This window comes from Lynx rufus, unplaced genomic scaffold (assembly GCF_022079265.1).
Source record: "Lynx rufus isolate CCGP_SWC_20201006 ecotype Redwood Valley unplaced genomic scaffold, mLynRuf1.p SCAF_4, whole genome shotgun sequence".
Taxonomy (NCBI): Eukaryota; Metazoa; Chordata; class Mammalia; order Carnivora; family Felidae; genus Lynx; species Lynx rufus.
In genome coordinates this window covers 81,098,347-81,124,090 of record NW_025814856.1, presented here as the reverse complement: position 1 = coordinate 81,124,090, position 25,744 = coordinate 81,098,347, and the positions used below count along the sequence as shown (strand labels likewise).

Below are 25,744 nucleotides of genomic sequence, written 5' to 3'. Positions count from 1 at the left end.
TGGGCTGCCTCCATACCCTGGCTTTTGAAAATAATGCTGCAATAAGCATAGTGGTGCATATATCTTTTCTAATTAGATTTTTTCATAAGGAATTAATATCCAAAATATATAAAGAACTTACATCATTCAACACCAAAAAAATATCCAATCCAATTAAAAAGTAGGCAGAGGATTAAAAGATGGATTTTTCTAGAAAGATTAAAAGAGATTTAAAAATGAGCAGAGGATCTGAACACTTTTCCAAAGAAGACATGTAGATGGCCAACAGACACGTGAAAAGATGCTCAACTAATCATCAGAGAAATGCAAATCAAAACCACAATGAGGTATCACCTCACACTGGTCAGAACGGCTAGTATCAAAAATACAAGAAGTAACAAGTGTTGGCAAGGATTTGGAGAAAAGGGAATCCTCAAACATTGTTGGTAGGAAGGTAAATTGGTGCGGCCACTATGGAAAACAGTACAGGGGTTCCTCAAAAAATTAAAAATAGAAAGACTATATGATCCACTAATTGCACTATGCAGTATTTATCCAAAGAAAACAAAAACACTAATTCAAAAAGATACGTTGAAGACTTTTAAGTAGGAGGATGACATTATATTTTTATAAGATCATTCGGGCTATAGTGTGGACAACAAATTCTAAGGGGATAAGAGTAGACAGAAGACCAATTAGGAGGCTACTAGAGAAAAGATGATGGTGGCTTGGTCTAGAGAGGTAACAAATAATATATGTGAATGAATCTGAGATATATAGGAGGGACTTGGTAATCAATAGGACTAATGCTTGGATGCTGGGAGTGTGGGAGAGAGAAAAGTCAAGAATGACTCCTAGGTCTCAGGCCAGCATCATGTGGCAGACTACAGTGCTAACCACTGAAATAGGGAATCCTGGAGGAAAGCTGGAACATTCCTTTTTGTTGGTAGGCAGAAGTAGAGGTTAGAATTCCTGAGTTCAGTTTTGGAAATATATTGATAGAGCTGAGAAACATCCAATAAAGGTCAAGAATATCAGAAAAAAAGGTCTGGGCTTTAAAAACTGGGGAGTTATTAATATAGAGATGGTTAAGTCATGGGTATAGCTAAATTTGCTTAAGGAAGAAGTACAATATGAAAAGAGAAAAGAGCCTAGCCTCAAGGACCAGCTAGATTTAAAGGTCAGGTGGAAAGGAAAAACTGGCAAAAAAGCCTTAGAAAACACAACCAAAGAATAAAGAGGAAAACCAGAAGACTGGAATCATGGGCTCTAAGAAAACAGAGTTTTAAAAAAGAGAGTGGTCCACAGCGTTAGATGCCACTGAGAAGCTCTCGTTTTGACAGGCATACTTTCTTCCCTAGAACTTCTAAAATTCTAGAAGTACTCATAATTAGTTTCATCCATTTGTACATGAAAGGCTGTGAAATACTTGAGACGGTTACCAAATCTTTCGTAAGGCTTTTCTCTCATCCCTTAGGGATGAAACATGGTGTCTCACTCCACCACTCTCGTCCTGCCCTCTCCCCGCAACACCGGCACCTCCCACTTGTCAAAGCCCCTCTTAAAACGCCAAGCACAGGACAGCACAACAGATTTGTTCTGCCTATGGCAATGCACAGGAGACCTATCACCTCCCTTGAATGAGACACCAGCTAAAATGCTCAGGACTTAAGCCAGGTCTCTCCCACCCTGTTTTAGTACATTTGAGGTTTTTTTGGAGTCAATTGTCCATTAAATCCTACATTGCTGCTATGGGACCATTATTCCAGTCTGGTAAGGTCTCTCAGAATCTTCCTTTTTGCCATCTAATATATTAGCTAATTTTCCCAATTTTGTGTCATTTGTAAATTTGATAAGAGGGTTCATCATACAGTGAAACTTTTTCATTCTTGGCACTTAAATGATCTTCTCTTGCTTAAATGACTAATGACATTACATTACGAAGAACATTAATTTTTATATTTAGTGTATCATTTACATAATTCAAGACATTTTACATTAATGATGATTCTATGCTTACCTAGCAATAGCTCTGATGAAATCTAGAGATACAGTGCATTTGTATTTTGGTCCATCAAGCTGATCGTCGTGACCAACCAGGGTTAATAGCTGAAGGGTCACTAGAGAGGTAATCTAAAAATAAGAAAACATTTTTATGAGATGTTTTAATAGGATTACATGATGACCTCATTTCTAAAACATTTTACAGCTCCTGTGGTAAAGATATATAACTGAATTCATAAGAAAATCTGCAAAGAATATAACTTTGAATTTGTATACAGATATTTGTACATATACTTAAAGTCCTGGTTAAACTAACAATAAGCTTTAAGGATTCCATTAGAGACAGCTTTGTTTCATTAATGACTCACACAATTGCTAACCTTTAAAATATACTAATAAAGCACATTCTTTCTCTACTCAGAATTTTATGGGGTTTCTATCTTAATATCTCAGAATATCAAATCTGTACTGCCTTGAGAATTGAGCAGTTACAATATGGATGTGGGCCTTTTTTAGAGTGCGGTAGCTGGTTAAATGAGAGATAAATACATCCTTCAGGCCTAGGCTTAGTCTTACTTTAAAACTGATCACCAGGGGCGCCTGGGTGGCGCAGTCGGTTAAGCGTCCGACTTCAGCCAGGTCACGATCTCGCGGTCCGGGAGTTCGAGCCCCGCGTCAGGCTCTGGGCTGATGGCTCAGAGCCTGGAGCCTGTTTCCAATTCTGTGTCTCCCTCTCTCTGCCCCTCCCCTGTTCATGCTCTGTCTCTCTCTGTCCCAAAAATAAATAAACGTTGAAAAAAAAAAAATTAAAAAAAAAAAAAAACTGATCACCAATTGGGTAGTCAGAAAAATACCAGAAGGATTAGTGCTGGTGGAAACAAAAATGCGTTCTGACAGGTCAAATCAAAATATAAGACAATGTCACATTTGTAAGGCCAACAAAAGTATTAAGTATGATAAAATCCAAGAAAGAAAGCTGATTCAAGAGGTGAAATTCTTTGAGCAGCCCATTCTTTTCTCCCTATTTCTTCTCCTCATCTCCTGGACAATAGGAGAAGAGATCAGCAATGGCAACAAGAAAAGATTTGGAGACTTGCTTCATGGCAATTGAAGGGATAGAGTTTTTTAAAACCTGTAATACCTAGTGACAAGTCTTAGGAATTAAAAATACTTAATTTGAGACTAAAACTTTACAGATGCTTGGTAAACATTCCATGAGTGATTAAAAACAGTAATAGCAGTAATGATTTGCTTGGTACCAAGTATTCTATACACAGTATCTCATTTATTCCTCATAACCTTACATGGTGGACACTGTTACACTCACTTAGTGATGAGCCTTAGAGGTGGTAAGTAACTTGCCCCAGATCCTAGAGCTGGTGGGCAGCTTAGCAAGAATTCAAATCTAGAGTCCCTGCTCATCCTACTATACCATACAGACTGGAGTCTCCTCCCATTACAATTTTTAGGAGAAAAGTGTTAGGCAGTGTTCAGTCAGCTGTCATTGCTTTATTAGCAAATTAAAAAATGAACAGATGGTAGATACCACAGTATTTTATATACAGAAAATTCTATATTTAGCAAATACGAAAAATTTTTGCTAATTAGAAAAACACTTTGTGTTAATATATCCAAATATGAAGCTCTGCACTCAAAAAGTTAAGACTTTAATTTCTAATTCAGTATCACAAATTAGGTTAAGTCTTGAAATCTTTTTTATCAATGTTCTCTGTGTTGAAAGAGTTCTGCATTCTGCAGCTGTTATACACTGTTTTACAAGTCTATTAGATCAAGCTTATTTACATGGCTGAAATCTTCCATACTCCATTTTTTATCTATTTCATCTACCAAAATTTACAAAAGGAATTAAAATTCTCCCATTTTGAGGAGTTTGTCCTTTCTGTAGTTGTTAATTTTTGCTCTATGTTTTTGAACCTGTTACTAAATGCATACACTTAAAAATCACTGTTTTGTTGGCAAATTAAACCTTTTCATTATTATCTAATGGTCGCTTTCTTCAGTAACGCCTTTGACCTACAATGTATTTTTTTCTAATATTAATATAACCTATATCAATATCTAATAATATTAATATCTAATATTAATATAACTTATATCAACATTCTTTTAGGTGATAACGTTTTCCTTTTACACCATCTTCCTTTCAAATTTGTTATTTTCTTTTTCTTTAAAGTTTATTTATTTTGAGAGACAGAACGTGAGCAGAGGAGGGGCAGAGAGAAAGGGAGAGAAGGAGAATCGTTCTGACAGTGCGGAGCCGGATGCAGGGCTCAAACTCACAAACCATGAGATCATGACCTAAGCTGAAATCAAAAACTGTATACTTAACCAACTGAGCCACCCAGGCGCCCTGCAATTTTTTAATTTTCTTAGTTTTAGATAGTTCTCATGTAAACAACATGTAGTGCAATTTTTTTTTATAGCCAGTCTGACAATCTTTACCTTGCTCCATTTGCCTTTATTGTAATGATGTTCTAAAATTTTTCTTTCTACCACTGTATGTCAACCTTTCTTTTTTCTTTTCAAAATTTTTTTTAACTTTTTAAATGTTTTATTTATTTTTAAGAGAGCGAGCACAAGTGGGGGAGGGAGAGATGGAGACAGAAGATCCAAAGCAGGATCTGTGCTGAGAGCAGCAAGCGCAATGCGGGGCTTGAATTCACAAACCGTGAGATCATGACCTGAGCCGAAGTCACGCTTAACCGACACAGCCATCCAGGCACCCTATGTCTACCCTTCTATTTGTTCTTCTGTGTCTTTCTTGTCTTTTATTGCACTAAATTATAATACTCTTCCGTTCTATTGTTTGTTCTACTATCTTGAAAGTAGTTATATACTCCAATTCTAATTTGTTTTGATTTCTTCTCTAGCTCCAAAGCTATTTTAGAATTTTTTCTTTTTAATGCTTATTTTATTTTATTGAGAGAAAGACAGAGAGGGGAAGTTGGAGAGAAGAATCCCAAGCAGGCTCGGCACTGTCAGCATTTGTGAGATCATGACCTGAGCCAAAACCAAGAGTCATACGCTTAACCAAATGAGCCACACAGGCACCCCAGAATTCTTCTTTAATTTCCAACTCATGAAGTTTTTCCAGTATTTTTAAATTTGGGTTTTTTTTTTTTTCGGGGGGGGGTGGTTTCTGGAAATCACAGGATATGGTCTGTATACTAAGCAATCCCTTGACATTTGTTGAGACAACTGGGTTCTCCAGGAGGAAAGAAGAGTGCACAGGGACCTGAATGTCACTGTGACAAAGAATGGAACTGACCACAGTTGTCACCCTGCCTGTCCAGGCTGCCAGGCCTCTTCTCTCTTTGTCCTCAAAATGTCTCCAGTCGATGGCAAGTGAACACAAAACATACCCACAAAATGTACTGACCTCACGCCAGGCAAACAAGATGGAATGAGATAAAAGTCTTCTCTCATGCGTAAGTACCTACATGATATAGCCTCCATTTTGCCTCCTTGCCTGCAAAACCTAAAATATTTACAATGTGGCTCTTTACTGAAAACGTCTGCCAACCCCTGCATCAGAAAACTGTTAGGTTCAGATGACTGATTTAACCAATGTGGAAATCGAGATGCTCACTGACTTGCCCAAAGTGATAATGACTGGATGGTACCAGAAACTCAAATGGCTAGGATTTAGGTTTCCTAACTACAACTCCAAAACCTCTGAAAAGCATGTAGTGCTTTCTGCCTTGAATCAGTTTTACTTTTCCTTATATCTTCACTGGATGAGGTAACAGTCTAATACAACTCATTAGACGTTAGCTCTCTTAGCTGTGATCACAGTTCAGTTATGATTTTCTTAGTAATATTTTATATGCATATGAATAAGGTTAATGAAAGGTAAAAAAACAAATCATGTCATTCAACATTTTTACAAAAGATAAGAGTTTCCACTTACCTAGTTTAGGAATTCAGTTCATTGAAACAAAAATGATTAAAATTAAATTGGTTGTTAAAAATGTGTGAAATAGTGATGTGATGTGCCGATCAAATGAGGCCATGTGTAAAGCACTTAGCACAGGGCCTGGGACACAGTATTCGGTAATATGAGGTATTATTTATATTGTTACTACCTATCAGCATTATTTTTCAACTTCAAATTAAATGAGTTTATTTTCTAACAGCCCATTCATTTAGTTAAAACACACTATTACTTAAAAACACTGAATTTCCTATAGTTTACTGAAAAATATACCATGCTTGTTTAGAAAACATAAAATTTAAAATTACCTGCAGATTAAAAACATAACCAATTAAAAATTATATGGCCAGATATAGAGAAAATTAAGGAATCTGAGAACAGTTCTGAAGAAACTACCCAAAATGCAGACTAAAGACATACAAAGAGGGAAAATATGAAAGAGGTTAAAAAATAGAGAAGACAAAGGCCATACCCCCTAATCAAAGATCTAGAAGGAAAACAGAGTTGGACAAAATGGGGCACAAATAGAACCTGAAGAGATAATGGATGGAAATTCATTTGAGGAGATGAAAAAACACTAAAGCACAGAATTAAAGAGTTAAATAAATCCAAAGGAGAAATCAAAATAAATCCACACCTAGATACATCATCGTGAAAGTGTAGCACACAGAAGATAAGAGGAGTTCTTAAAAGTAACTAGAAAAGAAGGGGCACCTGGGTGGCTCAGTAAGTTGAGCATCTGACTCTTGATTTTGGCTCAGGTCGTGATCTCACAGTTTATGAGACTGAGCCCCTCACGCTTGGGATTCTCTCTCTCTCTGCCTCTCTCTTGCTTTCTTTCTCTCTCTCAAAAGAAATAAACTTAAAAAAAATAGCTAGAGAAGAAAACACAGTATCTTCCAACAAGTGGCAGTTGGACCTACAGATTTCTTAAGAACGATGAAAACCATACAACAGTGAAAAGGTATCTTCAATACATGGTGGAAAATAACTCAGAACTGTACACCCAGAAAAAAAAAATGTTTTAATATTGAAGATGAATTAAACACAGTTCCAAACAGAACCAAACGTTTACTACCAAAAGATCCCTACTTAACGAAATTCCTAAAACATACCTCCAGGTGAAGGGAAGTGATCCCATCAAAAGGTCTGAAATGCAAGAGGGAATGAAGAATAAAGAGAACAGAAAATATGATGGTAAATCTAAATGAATTTGCCTGCAGAAATGATAATAATGCATTGTGGGGAGAAAAATAACATCAGGGCTTCTGGGTGGCTCAGTCAGTTGAGTGTCCACTTCTTGATTTTGGCTCAGGTCACGAACTTGCAGTTCATGGGATCAGGACCTGAGCTGGGCTCTGTGCTGACAGTGCGGAACCCATGTGGGATTCTCTCCCTCCCTCTCTCTCTGCCCCTTCCCTGCTCATGCTCTCTCTCAAAATATATAAACATGAGAAGCAATTAATTAATTAACAAAAATAAGAGTAAAGTGCACAATACCAGTAATATGTAAATTGGGAGTCTCGAAAATGAAGTTAAAATGTTCTAAGGTCCCATGGTATCTGAGAAAAGTAAAAGTACTTACTAAATTTTGACTTCATTAAGTATGAATGTTATAATTTTTAGAATAACAACTAAGAGAATAAAAACAAGAGTATGTGCTTCTACATTAGTAAAGAGGAAAAACTGAATTATAAAAATAATCCAAAAGAAAATAAGAAACAAAAATAGGTAGGTGAAATAGAAAGTATAAAATCATAGATATAAACAAAATTACATTAGTAATCATAAGTAAGCTAACTGCTGCAAATAAAAAACAAAGACTGACTGATTGAAAAAAATAAATCCAACTATCTACTGTTTGGGAGAGATACCTCTAAAACAGAAGAATATGGAAAAGTGAAAAGTCAAAGGACAGAATGAGATACATCAAACACTAAAAAAAAACACGAAGGTATATCAACACAAATAAAACCTGATTTTAAAGGCAGTTTAAAGAAAGGTTCACTTAATAATGAGAACATGCAGGCCCTGCGTGCTCGTATCTCTTATGAGTTACTTGAGATCTTTACTATGAAGGGATGGGGTAAGTATTACTGAACATCAAGACAAACTTGTTATCCTTCCTATTTTGGAAGCAGGTAGGAATCATGATGAGAAAGTAGGCCTGAAATTTTATGGATATATAGAAGAGTTAACATAGTTTCTTGTGGCAAAATACATTCATTAACTTCAATCTTTTCTATTTTTCTGTAAGGGATTCATTTGCTAAAGTAGGTTAGTAATAGCCATTTGAAACTCACACATTAATCTTCCTTATTATTAAACACAGGTTTTTTTTAGTATTTTTAAAATAGAAAAAAACATTAATTACCTTTTTCTTCCAGTGGCATCTCCTTATATTTCTTATAACTTCTACTTTCTTATGATTCAAATACCCTCATATACTTAATCCTTGAACTCAAATTGTATGCTAAATTACTCTTATGCATTTTTCAAAAGAAACACACAAATCTGTCTTTAATCTATTTAAGTTAGAATTTCAAGAATATTTTTGGATAGCCTATGCTGTTATTACTTTTATCACATTAGTTACAACAAATTTCCAAAGGCAGTAAATTGAACCAGAGAGCCCCTGAAAATCATTACCAGAATTCCATGGATAATCATGTAAATTGTGCAAAGGAAACAGTATCACTTTAAGATGTAGCAGTCAAAAGGTATTTCCAAACTGTTAATAAGATGGCTGCTCAACTTTGGGAGGAGGGGAAGGTAGGATTCAGGAAAAACTAATACACAAAAAAATCCAAAACCAAAATGAAGCAATTAAATTAGGATGTGATTTTTTAAATTAAAAATTACTAATTTCAGAGATTTTTTATTCTGTAACCTTATCATATAAACAAAAAGAACAGACACACAGAGTTTAAGAGAACATTACATAAAGCAGTGTACAAATGTACCAACAATTTAAAAGTACTCTGCCAGTTTATTAAAATATTACTGGAATAAAACTGACAAAAATCATGTACAAAGATTAACTTGTGGGGTGAACATTTTGAATCTCAAACATATGAACTTATACCTAAATGAAAACTTGTAGGAAAAAACACATGAAACTTTGGAAAATTATTTCTATACATAAAGTTCAAGAATATCCACCTTCCTCTCCACTAGCCAATTCTTAAAAATTATCTAATATTTGTTTCTAATTGTATATTCACAAAACTCTTGAGGACTTGCTCTATGTACTGTGCATTCAAAGACAAACAGGACCACAGAAAAAACTGATTTACTTCCTTGCACAAGTTTAAATGCTCGTGACAACATAGTGAAATCGTACCTCCAGGTTGGCATTAATACCTGTGGTTTGATATGGCTGGTGGGAATATGGCAGAAGTCTCTAGACAGTGAAGGCACTCAGGACCAGATGCATTACAGTGTCTCAGTTTTGTGTGTATGCACGTGCATGCATAAGGTAGAGATGGGACCAGAGTCTTTCCTATCTGCTGCAGCAACCAATCCTGTTGTCAGAATCATTCCCATTGTTAACGCCCCAAATGCAGGAAGTGATTCTGGGTAAGGCTCTGTTTCTAGCAAAGAAGAATAAACTGAACTATACTGCGGTCAATAAAATTAATGTCTTAGAAGAATTTAATCTTTATTGGAAATAAACTTTCTAAATAATAATGGTAAAATATATTTGAAGATACTGAAAAAAAACTTAGCACTAATTTACAGTAGGCTTCTCATGCAACTCAACTTTGCAATTACCTTTGAATATATATATATATATATGTACATATATATATATATTTTTTAAAGTTTATTTATTTTGAGAGAGAGAGTGAGTTAGCACAAGCAGGGGAGGGGCAGAGAAGGGGAGAATCCCAAGCAGGTCCCATGCTGTCAGTGCAGAGACTAACAAGGGGTTTGAACCCATGAACCAAGAGATCATGACCTGAGTCGAAACAAGAGTCAGATGCTTAACTGACTGAGCCATACAGGTGCCCCTACCATTGAATATACTTTATAAACAAATACTAACAAAGAGCCTAGAAAGTAGGGCTGGAAAGAAAAGATAAAAAAATAAAAATACAGGAGAACTTCTGGTCCAGACAAGATGGCATCGATTCATATTTACTATCTTTCCCTGGACAACTATCCACCCTGGAAACAATAAGAAGCAAGCAAAGGAGGATTCTGAAAGGTGCAAAGGGGAACGCAGACTGCTTATGGGCCCAGGACTAGAGGAACAATATAAAAGCAGGGAGTCCTATGACTCCCCACCCAAAAGCACAAAGTGACCCAGGCCTAGCATCCCGTAATTCCCAATCCAGAACAGAAAGCTACCCAGGCAGGTCTATTCTTCCCTGACTGGAACAGGAATCCTACCACCACAAAACTGGCAATTATGAGTTCTATGTCTCAAAAAACTATCCTTCATGAATAAAGTGGAAATAAACAGCTTCTCATATGAGGGAAAACTAAAGAATCTGTCACTAGCAGACCTGCCTTTCAATCATGGTTAAAGTAAGTTCTTTAAACAAAAAAAGGAAACGATAAAGGAAGGAACTTTGGGCATCAAGAAATAAGACAAAACAATGGAAAGAGCAGAAACACGATAAATCAAATAGACCATCTCCTTGTGAGTGTTCTATATCATCTCTGATTAAAAATTATTCCACCAACCTGATACTCAAGACAGTAATATTTTAAAAGGGAGAAAGAAAAGGGGTCTAACTGGAAGTAAGGTTACCATGCTTCACTGGAAGTGGTAAAACACTGATATCACTTATAAAACTAAACATGCAATTATTAGATTATCAGCAATTGCACCACTGGGCATTTATCCCAGAGAATTGCATGTTCATACAAAAACCTGTACATGAATGTTCACAGTAGCTTTATTTGTAATAGCCAAAACCAAAACTATACAAAACAAAACAAAGAATGGAAAAGAGGCCACATGTCCCTCAATGAGTGAATGGTTAAAGTGTGGTACATCCCTATCATGGACTACCTCTCAGCACGAAGAAAAAAAATGAACTATGATACATGCAAAAACTTGGATGAATCTCAAAAGAGTTAATTATGCTGAGTGAAAAAAGCCAATCTCAAAACAGTATACTATATGATTCTGTTTCTAAAAATTCTTGAATTCATAGAACTTTAGAGATGGAGATTAGTGGTTGCCAGGGATTGGTAGAGGGGGTAGGAAGGAGGTAGGTGTGGTTATAAAATAGGGGTCTTTGGAGTGATGTCACTGGTCTGTATCTTGACTGTGGTGGTGGATATACAAACCTACACATGGGATAAAATTTCACATAAGCAAGTATGCACAGATATACACAAAAATAAATATTTGTAAAAGTGGGACATTTGAATAAGATCAGTGGATTGTATCAATGTCAACCTCCTGGTTGTGGTACTATAATTCTATAAGATGTTACCCTGGGGGGAAACTGAATAAAGGGCACACAGGAGAAGAGATTCCATTTTATTTCTCACAATTACATGCGAATCTACAATAACCCAATTACCTCCAAAAAAATACATATAGAAGATTCAATAAAACAAATACACAAGAAAAAAATTATGACTATGTATGGTGAAAAGTGTTAACTAGACTTACTGTAGTGATTTCACAATATATGCAAATCTCAATTCATTGTGTTCCACACCTGAGACTAAGATAATGTTGTAGTCAATTATACCTCAATAAAAACACATATACATACAAAAATACACTGATAAAATACACAATATATAGAGAGCTTTGAGAAAGACTTTATAAATTGCCTGAATAAATCTGTTCTCAAAATGTTTAAGTACCTACGAAGCTAGGTATCTACTTAGAGAAATAAAAACAGTTTTTGACTCATATTTACAGGGATTTAAACCAACTTGATAAAATATTGCTTAAAATGGGCAAATAAGAGATGTTAATTATTTCAACATTGATATGGTGCTGTGGTGAGCCTGTGTTGATTTTAAAAAGCATATAGATTACAGATTTTCTTATTGAAAGCCAGATGATTAGTTACGACTTGTGGTTCAGCAACAAAGGATTTAAAGCTGCTGGTTTCATGCTCTGGGCCCATAAAGTCCTCACAAAGTTGCTATAAACCTGTGGCTTGTACAACTTATTTCTCTAGAACATAAAATTATAACAGCAAAACTATTATTATGCAAATCCCAGGTTGGGATTTACATTTTCCCAAATTTTACTTTTTATTTCTATATCTTAAAACTGTGAAGGTTTTTCAGTTATGTGGGGGCTATAAAAACCAAATGTTTCAAACTTATTAAAAACTAAAATGTTTCAATATAAAAATGACTATAAAATAAAATTCTGAGCTAATCCATCAGTACTGAAAACTTTGGAGATCAATGCCTCATTTTATGGATGAGAAAACAGACATCATAAAAGGATGAATGACATTATCAGTCCCTGGTCAGTCACCCCAAACAAATATGTTGAAGCACTTTAGCATATGTTTCGAAATTATTTACTCTAAAAGTCCCAGTGAAAAAGAATACAACACCTATACCACGCTGGAGATTTACAAAAAAACATTTCAGAGTTCCAAAAATAAATTTTAAATTAAGCATCTTTAACATATTAAGAATTTTAACATATTAAGTCTTAAGAATCTTTAACATATTAAAAATGTTTAGCCAAAATAATGCCTCACTTTGGGTGCTGATGAATATTACAAGGTGGTCTGCAAACAGTATTAACTACTGTACTAAAGACCCCAGTCAATACTTTTATCTTTTCTTCTAGAGTCCTTCTAAATTCCTGAGAATGACACATATGTAACCTGGCATTCCTTTCTTCCTTCAGGATCTAGCAGGGAATATGGACAAAACTTGAGGGTGGGTGGGGGAGAGCCATGGGACTGGTTAATATTAGATACCATGGGTAATTAGTGATATGGGGACTGGAACCTACTACTGAGTCCCAGCTCTATAGATCAGATACAGCATTGATAGATTATAAATACAGACACTGTGGTAGGCACTTTAATTTCTTCAGTCCTCACAACAATCCCACCATGAGTTAGGTACTGTACATAAACCTCTTTTTCCAGATAAGGAAACTTCAAAGAGGTAAATGTTCAAGGTCACTGAGCTAACAGTTATAAGAGCACCACTGAATTTGAATACCATCTGAATCTAAAGCCCATATTTCTTTTTTTTTTTTTTAATTTTTTTTTTCAACGTTTATTTATTTTTGGGACAGAGAGAGACAGAGCATGAACGGGGGAGGGGCAGAGAGAGGGAGACACAGAATCGGAAACAGGCTCCAGGCTCTGAGCCATCAGCCCAGAGCCTGACGCGGGGCTCGAACTCCCGGACCGCGAGATCGTGACCTGGCTGAAGTCGGACGCTTAACCGACTGCGCCACCCAGGCGCCCCTAAAGCCCATATTTCTTACACTATCCCCAAAAGGGAGCTACAGTACACAGGGAAGAGGTCACTTTGTTGGGATAGACTCAAGAAAGCTTTATGGAAGAGGGGAGTAAAATGATAACTCTAGAAGCATTACACCCTGGAAGGAGGTCCTGTGAATATGCCAGAAGTTAGAAACGCAGCGGGAAAACCACTACAGACAAAACAAAGACCTTAATGAAACTGTAGCAGAAAGGATAAAGAAATATGTCCACATAGGCAAATGTCCTGCCCTAGGGATACAGGTAACAGCCTTGAGAATTACTATTCAACAATCATGTGAACAAATGATCAGATGTCAGGGGTGTGATTCACCAAAGTAAAATATTAAGTGGACTTTATTAACCTAATGAAATGTTAACTTTCCATAAATCAGACTGCACATTACATTAGATATAAAATCATTGCTTTTAAGATTTAATTTTAATTTATTTTTTAATTTGTTTTGGGAGACAGAGTGGGGGAGGGGCAGAGAGAGAGAAAGGGAGACACAGAATCTGAAACAGGCTCCAGGCTTTGAGCCATTGGCACAGAGCCCAACGCGGGGCTGGAACCCATGAAGCGCGGGATCAGGGCCTGGGCCAAAGTCGGACGCTCAACGAACTAAGCCACCCAGGAGCCCCTTAAGATTTAATTTTTAAAAGATAATTTAAGGTGGGGAAATTGCATGATTTCTTAAAATCTAAAATTAGGTAATGTTAAAAACGGTATCCCAATGCAAAATTTCTTATACATTTGTGGATTAAAGATCATCTACAGAAAAATTTATGACACTAAATCATACAAAACCTGTAACAGTTGAAAAAATTAAGTTAGGATAAACATTAAACTTTTAAAAAGCAAAGGTAATGGAAAGGTCTTTCCTGAAATATTGAAATCATTCTCAAGAAGTGTCATTTTAATTATTTAAGTAAGTTTAAATTTTTGTATGGAAATCATTTACCCCCACTTTTTGGTTTCTATTACCTATTAAAGCATATTCTTTTGCCAATGATTTCCAGATTTTAGGAGACTATGTACTGTCTTCCACAGCTGCTTGTCTATTGTGTCAAGCTCAAATCTAGATGAATGAAATTCAAATGAACATGAAAGTAGCCTAGGGAGTCGGTTTTTCCAAGTCAGGATTTGGATTTTGTGCCAGGAATACAGAATAAAGTTAAAAAAAAAAAAAAGGTGGAGGGGACTATACTATAAGTCAGGATCTAGCTGAAGATACGGACATAACTTGAGAAAAGGGGAAAAAAGAGCTTTGGGAACTAGTTAATATTAGTGTTAAGTTTTAGTCATATGTTGCCACCGATGTTTTTCCTCAAAATAAAATTTCTAGTTTTTAGCCCTTGGTTTAAAAATGAACAAAGGGCATCTGGGTGGCTCAGTCAGTTAAGCATACGACTTCGGCTCAGGTCACGATCTCGCAGTTTGTGAGTTCAAGCCCCGCATCAGGCTCTGTGCTGACAGCTCAGAGCCTGGAGCCTCCTTCAGATTCTGTCTCTCTCTCTCTTTGCTCTTCCCCTGCTCATGCTCTCTCTCTCAAAATAAACACTTAAAAAAAATTTTTTAATGAACAAAACCCCTAAAATTCTGAAGCATCTTACTATCAAAAAAGAATGTTATTTCCCTAGCTTTCATGCATTAGCAACATACTAACCACAAAGAATTTTATTTTACTTTAGCTTAAAATAATCAATCTGCCTAATTCAAGTGCCAAAGTATGTATTTTTCTCCTGTGAATAGCACCTATGTCATGACAGAGGCATTCACAAAGAAAAATTAAAAGTGAACACCTCCTTACACTTGGATATTTTTTAATTAACATCTTAAATGGGGTCGTGCAATATTTACTTAATTAATCTTTGCTCTGTATACTATTATGTTCTTTGTTCTCATCCATGTAGGGGATGAGCTGATTATTTATGTCTTAACAAGAGGAGTTCATGTACCACAGTGAGGTTTTTTTTTCCTTAATCTGAGAGGCAGTCACTAACAAGCTTCAGCTGGAAGTGCTTGATGTTAAAACAGTGTGAACCTGCTCCTGGGCTAATAAACTATGTTCTTTCTGCCAACGAAAGGAAATCAATTTACAACTGTAATTAATTTTTAACATGCTCATTATTTTTATACTTCCATAGGTTGATATCTATGTCAATTGATTTGTGAAATACCCTGTCCTGTTTGTCCTGGAGGAGCTTTATAACTTGAAACATATTAAATTATTTAAATAAAAGAACTTAACATATGATATGTTAATGCATGAGGTTCACACAACCCAACAAGCACATTTGATCTGATTTCAGGTGACGTGATAGTTCATGAGCATGTGGCATACATCAAGAGAGTTCAACTGACAGTTCTCCACACATGAGGTGGAGATGATGAGTGCGGCAATAGAAGCGATAGATAAATGCTGTCAAAGCTGTTCAACTTAAAATCATCATCTCTGGAAATTCATCTTTGGAATTTTTAGTTAAAAAAAAAAAGGTGGGGAGTGGACTATTAGTCTCCAAGTATGCTCAGATAAACAAAAACTGGCATGTATGTTTTTACATAGAGGAACTAAAGATAATGCCTATAATCCCTAGAACTTAATCAGCACACAAATGACTGCAAATCTTTAGTCTCTAAGAAGACCATAACTGTAAGCTTAAGAGAATGGGAAACCATTCATTCAATGAGTGAATCTCACATTCAAGGCACTATGTGAGAGACACAAAAATGAAAAGACAAGGTCTTTGCAACCTCAAAGAGTTCATGATATCAGAGAAGATAAACACATAATAAAATGGTAATAACACAATTATGAGAGGGGGGCGAGTGGTTAAGTACAAACACAACTATCTGATTATAGAGAAGAGAATGAATAATAGGGAGGGAGGCAAAATGTGGATTGAGAAATGGCATTTGGGGGTGTGGATCACAAAGCATAAAAGAGAGCTCAACAGTGGTAGGGGAATAGCACATACAACAATATAAAGGAAAAACTGGTTGTGCTTTCAGAGAGGAAACAGCTTACTGTGAATGGTGTAGAGGGCCATAAAGGAAGTGGCAGAAAATGGGGCCAGTTTGTGAAGAAACTTACAGGAAATGCTATGGAATAGAGAAATGATTTTACAGATAATGTAACTCATTTAAAACAGTACAAGCAGAGGGGCGCCTGGGTGGCTCCGTCAGTGAAGCGTGTGACTTCAGCTCAGGTCATGATCTCACGGCTCATGAGTTTGAGCCCAGCATTGGGCTCTGTGCTGACAGCTCGGAGCCTGGAGCCTGCTTTGGATTCTGTGTCTCCCTCTCCCTCTCTCTCTCTCTCTCTCTCTGCCCTCTCCCACTTGTGCTCTGTCTCTCCCAAAATAAATAAATAAAAACATTAAAAAAAATTTTTTTTTAATGTAAGCAGAAAAACAAGATCAAATTTACTTAAGATTTATGCTGACAACTGTATGGAAGATAAATTCAAAAGTACTTGGGGACAGGGAGACCAGTTAGGACAATGGTGCAATAGTCTAGGAGACAAAGAAAATATAGATTTAAGGTCATGGCAATGGGGAAAGAAAGGAATATATCCAAGAACCATCTGTATGTAGGAGGAAAAATAGATTGGACTTGGTGACCAAGTAAATGGAGACAAAAGCATTCAGAGATGATTTCTCCATTGAACTAAAAAATACCTATATTATCTTTGTGTTTCTAGCACCTAACATTGTGCATACCACAAAGTATGTGCTTTGTTAAAGGCTGAATAAATAAATGATTAGTTCTGAAATCTAGGTAACACTGAAAAAACAGAAAGAGGTTTAGGGAATAATTTTTGTTTTGGATACATTCAGTGTGTGATGACCACAGCACATTGAGGTATGACTGTTCAGTTGGCAATTAGGGTCCAGAGCTAGGATAAGGGCTAGAAATACAGAACTGAAAAGATGTCAGCAGACACACAGCATTTGAAGTTAAGGGAGGAGATAAGACAGTTCAGGGTAAGTTTATTTCCCTTTCTGATTCCTAACTATCAACAGGGCATGACTACTCTCAATTCTAAGAATTCAACTCTATCACATTCAGAGAGTCCAAGTTGAGGGAACAATTAGGTTCTATGGATGACTTAGCACTGAGAACCCCAATTTCTCACCTAGGGGAAAGGATAAGGACTTTTCTGCAGCATCAGCTACTGAAATATGTCTTTGTATGGGCAGGTGAGGCCAATGTCCTCCCAAAGACTCTAATTAGTTGTGAGCTGACAAGGAGTCAAGACAATTTCTCATTGGAAAACCCCTTAAGCATCAACGCTTCTTCTAATCATCTTTTTGTAAAAGTATTTTAATATGTAGCACACATTTCCATGATGTAGATTTTTCCAAATCCTTTAACTCCTAACCTATTCTTATTGAAACTCCTTTCCTCATTAAGACAAACTAGTCATAAAGCTCTAATTAAGGTATGCATTTGCCTATAATAGTCACTATATTAACAATACAGGTTCTCTTAAATAGGCATGCGAAGGCACATTTCCATACATTCCTTTGTGTTTTCAGCAAAAAATTCTGCCAAGCCAAATAAAATTTATTGGTGTTGAATGCATTTGCCCCCAAAATGTGAACAAAGGGTATACATTTGGTATACTTATTAGAGGCACTACTAAGCTTTGAGAAAGGTAGTTATAAAATATTGCCTACGAAAATAAGGTACCAATATATTATTTTACTCAAAAGGTGAAAGCATAATTTATGCATTTTTTTATCCCTTAGGCAGTATTTTACATGTCACCCTTAAGCAATGGTTCCATTTTTCTAGAGTTCAATAAAAATGCCTACTGCTGGGCTGATATATTCACAAAGGCAAAGGAGCTACACTGAAGAAATTTAATACCAGAGTTAGGGAAGACATGAGAAGAGTAGTGTAGGGGTAAACACTGTTCTTTTACAGATGACAAGAAATTCAACCTGAGCAATAGAGTAAAATATACCACGCCCTTTTTTTTTTTTAATCTTTGGTAATGATTATATTAGTATTCTTTACCACAAAAGTATCTTGACTCTTTTGAAATATGAAACATCCCTAAATAGTTTTTTAAAAATCTGCAGAAATAAGCACCTACTACAGAGAGGCCTGATGGCAGAATAGTAATACATCCACATTAGGGGTAGTAGGTAGATTCGAGAATCTAATTTACTGCACCAGTGGAGACTAAGCATCATGGCAGTCAGGCTCTTCAAGGCTAGAGAAGGGCCTGCCTCAGTCAAACAGCACCCCTGCTGACCTATATTCATCAGTGAAGCAGACATTAAGTAAGCCTCCTAACCGTGTTTGCAATGAAATGTCCCACAATCTCAGTTGTGGTTTAAAAAAACATAGTAAGATTATTAGAAAATGTTAGCATTCAAGATATTTTCTGCGATTTATATAGTTTACCTTAATAGCATCAAGTATTTAAGCTGGATATGACAGAGACACTGGAATGTGATTACAAGCCAAATGAAGCACAGACAAATCACCAAAAAATAGCTTTTCATACTTTCTAATACTCTACTATGCAGAGAATCTATTTTCAGGAAAACTGTCTGTTTTCTTCGCTACCTTTAATATATAGAAATAGAAAATAATCACACTTAAACTCGCTTCATAATATATTATAGCTAGATTTTAGGACATTACTCTTTATGTTTATGAGGTTCAAATTCTTATCTAATCAGTATATCTATGGGATAGTATTTCATCAACTATGATTTCTGATGCTAGGAGACTAGCTAGCATTTAATAAATGCTATTACTTTTCCTGTAAAAATATATATCAAACAACTATATTATAAAATATGCAAACTAATTTTTTAAGGTAAAGAAGTTTTATAATTATAAGTAAAATCTATAAAATCAGTTTATTTGGTTAAAGTAGTTTTCGTTAAAAGTTTACAAAAGTAGTTTGAAATATTGTATATAAAAGACAGATGTAATAGTATAATCTATAATCACCAAGCATTTGATATATACCCATTTGACTTTTTAAGAGCCACCTAGTTTATAATAAGCCGAATATAATACACTGCTTATTTGTCCATAACAAGTTTCAAGTCTTAATTGGGATTGTTTGATACCAATAAACACAACTAATTGAGTCTAATTTACTTACAACTAAATTTAATTTGATATGAGCAAAATTTAATTATGACCAGGTATAAAACAATCATGTTCCACAACACTAAGTTCAAGGCATGTCAAAAGGAAAGATTCAACAAACACGTTTGTTAAATTTTTTTTTTAATGTTTAGTTTTGAAAGAGAGAGAGAGAGAGAGAGAGGGAATGAACAAGCAGGGGAGGAGTAGAAAGAAAGGGAGACAGAGAATCTAAAGCAGGCTCCAGGCTCAACTGTCAGCACAGAGCCGGAAGCTGGGCTTGAACTCACAAGCAGTGAGATCATGACCCGAGCCAAAGTCAGACGCTGAACCAACTGAGCCACCCAGACGCCCCTAAAATTTTTATTTTTAAATGTTTTTGAAATAAATAATATTAACAAAATCCCTTCTAAACTTTAAAAAAGCAGGAAATTATACAAATTTACTGTACATCTACCTATATTTGAAGAAAAATGCCAAAAATCTGGTTTTGGTTGAATAAAGGTTAGCAGTCCTAACAAGTACAGCAAAAACATCTTCCAGCTATGATAAATTAGAGGTGAAGCCTCTGCTTCAGAAAACTCGCACAGGTAAAATAACTAAATTATCATTCTGCATTCTGACTGATAATTATCTGGAAATTATCAAAATTATTAGTTTAAATATATCCCGTAGAGCTTATAAACCAACAACTAAATGAGTAGAAAGCATGCAGTTATCTAAATGCTACTGCAATTAATGCAACCTTTGTGGGGAAAGATCAAGTTGATTCATGACCAAAAAATTAAACTGATGTAGAAATATAGTCCAAATATATTCCAATATGTATAAGGCATCATGACATGAGTTCAAAAAGCAGAGAAAGTAGAAATGGAAATGTGTATTTTTTAAAAAAATATACCTGTATGTTATATTTTGCTCAAAATTTTTCTTTTTTATACTCTTAAAAATGATAATAAATTTATAAGGACATTAAAAAAAATTTTTTTAATTTATTTTTGAGACAGAGAGAGACCGAGCATGAGCAGGGGAGGGGCAGAGAGAGAGGGAGACATAGAATCTGAAGCAGGCTCCAGGCTCTGAGCTGTTAGCACAGAGCCTGACGCGGGGCTCGAACTCACAGGCTGTGAGATCCTGACCTGAGCTGAAGTCAGGCGCCCAACCGACTGAGCCACCCAGGTGCCCCAATTTATAAGGACATTTTAATTTAATTTTTTCCTTATCAAATTATGCACACCTAAATAGGAAGCCATTCAGAAATTACATATTAATTACCAAAAAAAATCAATGTCAGTATGGCACATAGAACTATTATTTTTTAATTTTTTAATTTTTAATTTTTTTTAACGTTTATTCATTTTTTTTTTAAAAAAAAATTTTTTTCAACGTTTATTTATTTTTGGGACAGAGAGAGACAGAGCATGAACGGGGGAGGGGCAGAGAGAGAGGGAGACACAGAATCAGAAACAGGCTCCAGGCTCTGAGCCATCAGCCCAGAGCCTGACGCGGGGCTCGAACTCACGGACTGCGAGATCGTGACCTGGCTGAAGTCGGACACTTAACCTACTGCGCCACCCAGGCGCCCCTACGTTTATTCATTTTTGAGACACAGAGCATGAGTAGGGGAAGGGCAAAGAGAAAGGGAGACAGAATCGGGGAGACATAGAATCGGGAGCAGGCTCCAGGCTCTGAGCTGTCAGCACAAAGCCTAATGCAGGGCTCAAACCCACGAACCAGAAGATCATGACCTGAGTAGAAGTCAGACACTTAACCGACTGAGCCACCCAGGTGCCCCTAGAACTATTTTTTAAAGGAACAATGTATGTTCCTTTTCATATCTTTCGGCTACTGACATTAATTTAGAGTGCACTGTTTCTTATAATATAGCAATATAATAATTATATTATTTTAAAACTCCTGAATTGTGGAATTACAGTGAACTATCTTTAAAAATAATTTTTCAAAATGCTAACTGATCAAATAAGATCAATGATAATATGTAATATATGTATAATTGAATGTCCTTAAACTTTTCAATACAAGTTTCCTTTTTAAAAGTCACTTTAAGGGGCGCCTGGGTGGCGCAGTCGGTTAAGCGGCCGACTTCAGCCAGGTCACGATCTCGCGGTCCGGGAGTTCGAGCCCCGCGTCGGGCTCTGGGCTGATGGCTCAGAGCCTGGAGCATGTTTCCGATTCTGTGTCTCCCTCTCTCTCTGCCCCTCCCCTGTTCATGCTCTGTCTCTCTCTGTCCCAAAAATAAATAAACGTTGAAAAAAAAAAATTAAAAAAAAAAAAAAAAGTCACTTTAAAAACTTATACCAATAATTTCAGAAATACACTCTTCAGCAAATTTATCCTCTGGGAAAAGAGAAGGCAATATGGCTTAATATTTTAAAATAAGTGATACACATGGCCACAATCTTAAAGAACTGTATTCCCACTATCTTCACCTAACTACAAGACTATGGAGGAGGTGGGCAAGGATGAGTAAGAGAAGACACAGAAATATCAAAAGTTTGAACAAGACGGTGCAAAAAATTTCCAAATTACCATTCTTCATCAAAGAAAAAGAAGATGAAGAAGCATAACTGGTTTTCATATGCTTCTGAAAAAAAGACAATTCAGTAGTATCTATTCTAAAGATAAGTGGTCTTAAATAACATATCTAATCAAATTAAAATTTGAAAGTAATACCTATAACCTTGACCACTTCCTGTATATAAATGGCATAGTTTATCCATTCTAGCCACACTGACAAAGAATGAAAACATCAGAATTAATGCTTTGCCATTCACAAAGCTCAGATACATATATAAGAGATATATTTGTTTTAGGTAAGTGAAAATTTTTAAAATGATCCATGTCCCTGACTACAAGATTATATTAAATTACATAAGCCTAAACATATTTGAAAGTCTCAGAAAAATTTAAAAACCATGTTTCGATTTGATCAATCTGAGCATTAATCTATTGTAAAATGTTGAATGTGGTAATATTCTTTTACCTAGTTATGAGACTAAAAGATTAATGAATAGAATTTTGTCTAAAATTTGATAAAGAACATATTCAGGGGGCGCCTGGGTGGCGCAGTTGGTTAAGCATCCGACTTCAGCCAGGTCACGATCTCGCGGTCCCTGAGTTCGAGCCCCGCGTCAGGCTCTGGGCTGATGGCTCAGAGCCTGGAGCCTGTTTCCGATTCTGTGTCTCCCTCTCTCTCTGCCCCTCCCCCGTTCATGCTCTGTCTCTCTCTGTCCCAAAAATAAAAACGTTGAAAAAAAAAAAAAAAAAAAAAAAAGAACATATTCAGAAGAATAACAATTACAATACTACTATTACTAATCCCATTATGAATTTGATTATCATTCTTAACTGGAATTTTAACAACTTTAAAGATTCCTTAACCTACTATTTTTATAGCTTTTTTACAGATTAGATTTAACTGGACTTGAAATCTTGCAATGGAAATAAAATTTCACGTCCAGAAATTATGAACATATATGCCACATTTGATCAATTTTTTTTAACAGGAGTAGAATCAAGCCTCTCCTTTTTTTAAATTAATTTGTATTTATTTTTTTGACAGAGAGACAGAGAGAACAAGCATGGGAGGGGCAGAGAGAGGGAAACAAAGAATCCAAGGCAGGATCTGTGCTGACAGCACAGAGCCTGATGTGGGGCTCAAACTCACCAACTGTGAGATCATGACCTGAGCCGAAATTAGACCAACTGAGCCACTCAGGTAGGTGCCCCTTGATCAATTTATCATATGTAAAAAGTTATTAAATAATTATGTAACATGTAACAGTACATTACTATAAAATAAATCCTTAAAGGATACAGAATAAGGGAGTAGAAAAATAATACATTATCATCTCATATAGACACATTACAGCCAAAAGAAAATAACTTTCTTCTAAGTGGAAAATACTTATGCAACACAATTCTTCACCAATCTTTACATTTTCATGAACGTGTACACATATGTGCACACACACACATATTTCACTATCCATCTTCAGGCAATTGTATTTTTGTTCAAATAAACCAGTTTTTGAAATTAACAGCTTTCTCTAAACATGAAAGACTATATAAAGGAGTCAAAGCGGTTTTCCTAGTGCATCTTAAAGCTAGAATGCAGCAATATTGCCATCTAGTGTCCATATCAAGTAAGCAATGCCAATACAAATGTCCTATTTTTTTCACTTAGAAAATTAAATGTGCATAGGTAAGCTGTGATTCCTATGGGCAAGAGCATAGTTGATGAATGAAAAGGAGAAAATACAAAAGGATCTGGGAATCCATGGGAAGGAAAAAAATAAGCATGTGGGAGAAATACCCTTTTTCTGAATGTGATTTCAGCCACATTTTGTTCTTAAACAGGGTTTGTATGTTACTTGACTTTGTTGGCTACTTCACTGACCAAGCAAATAGGGTTAGTTACATCTATCCATCTGTGTTCCCTCACCCTTTGTATCCCAAATGGGAATCACTGAGATCAAGTCCTAAATGAGCTGTCATCAAATGAACACAAATTCATTTAAAACCATGTTTTAAACATACAAAATTACCAGTATGATTACTGCTAGTGAGAAAAAATAAAGAACAAGAATTTGTTTAGGTGTTTAAGGTTGAAGATAAATTAACTTCCTTAAAAACAGAAAGATACATTTAGGCCTTAATTACATTAGACACTGTTGAAAGCATAAAAACTGGTGACACTGTTCATCTACGATCAAAGCCTCAGAGTAGTAAATCTCTACATCAGCAACCTCCTGGTGCTTTGGACTGTCTATCCCTATAAACCTAGACATACTTCTGGGGACAAGCTGCATCTAAATCTGGATGCTGCCAGTGACTTGCTGTGTGATCTTGGGCAGATCTTTTAGGCATTCCGAGCTTCAGTTCCTTCTCCTTTATAACAATTAACTTAGCATGCGCAAGACCGCTCTACCAACGTAAGGTACGATACATAAGGCAGCAACAGCAAGGCACGATGTGCGGTGATGGCATAACTAGACTACTGGCTCCCAACTCCAGTGACTACTACCACTGCTACTATGCAGCACCATCCACTTTCAATGAAACCGATGCCACAGTTCATGAACGTGTCTTGCTTTTTCTTAGTCCACACCTTCGCTCCTATCATCCCCCCCCTTAAATCTCTAGTCTAACTGAATGCTACTCACTGGAAGTAAGATGTCCGCTTTCTCTCTTACTTTTTCTTTTTATTTATCCATTTTCTCATTTTTGTACAATAAACACGTATCACTTATGTAAACTAGAAATCCTTACAGAGAAAACAACCCTACTCATCGCGCACAGCCCAGCTCCATTTTGTGCCTTTTCTGTGAAGCCATCTTTCTCTCATCCTGCCCTATCCAAAAGTGATCTCTCTGCTCTAAAATTCTCAGCAGCACCATCTAGCATCCATTTAACAGCTTTATAGCATTATTGTTATGTACATGCTTTTTCCCTCCTAGAATAAATTACAAGCTCTCTGAAGGGGAAAAAAAAACCCACTTATTATCTTTCTTTCCATTCCCCAACAAGGTAATTTTGGGGCATCTGTGAAGTACAATCACATGTGATGCAAATGCCTTCCTTTTCTGTTTAGAACTGTCTGCCTCGCTTCTCTAGGCTTTGGTTCTCAAAGATCTACTCATTGTGTCATATTGAGAATATCATTTAACCTCTCTAAGGCTCAATTCCTTATAATAAAGTTCATAATACCTGTTTCTATTTCACAGTTATTGAAAGAGCAGAAACAAAACAAAAACGTCATGTAGTGTATGTAGAAAGCTATTAACAAAATGCAAAGTCTGATTAAAAAGTAATTTCAGGGGTGCCTGGGTGGCTCAGTCGGTTAGGTGTCCGACTTCGGCTCAGGTCATGATCTCGTGTTTCATGAGTTTGAGCCCCACATCAGGCTCTGCGCTGACAGCTCAGAGCCTTGGGCCTGCTTCAAATTCCGTGTCTCCCTCTGTCTCCCTTTCCACTGCTTGTGCTCTCTCTCAAGAATAAATAAACATTAAAAAAAAATTTAAAAAGTAATTTCAGGCAAAGTTTTTTAAAAATATATAAGAAAAAAAAACCCTGTAATACAGATTAAAACTGAATTAGATTTTTAAAATTAACAGCACTAAGGCTACCAATCTAGCTAAGCTATTATTTACATAGCCTAATAACCAACTAGAATACCTTTCTTCAAGGACACAATGAATGTAGATAAGAATTTTCTATAAATTCTGA

At 36.0% G+C, this 25,744-nt stretch overlaps 1 protein-coding gene across 1 annotated transcript in view; it reads right to left on the bottom strand.

Annotated features, from left to right (window-relative positions):
* ORC5 (origin recognition complex subunit 5) overlaps window positions 1–25,744 on the bottom strand; it is an 81,531-nt gene that overhangs the window by 7,808 nt on the left and 47,979 nt on the right. Inside the window, exon 13 of the mRNA XM_047095976.1 lies at window positions 2,000–2,112. Coding sequence (XP_046951932.1) covers window positions 2,000–2,112 — 113 coding nt within the window. The remainder of the gene's footprint in view (window positions 1–1,999; window positions 2,113–25,744) is intronic.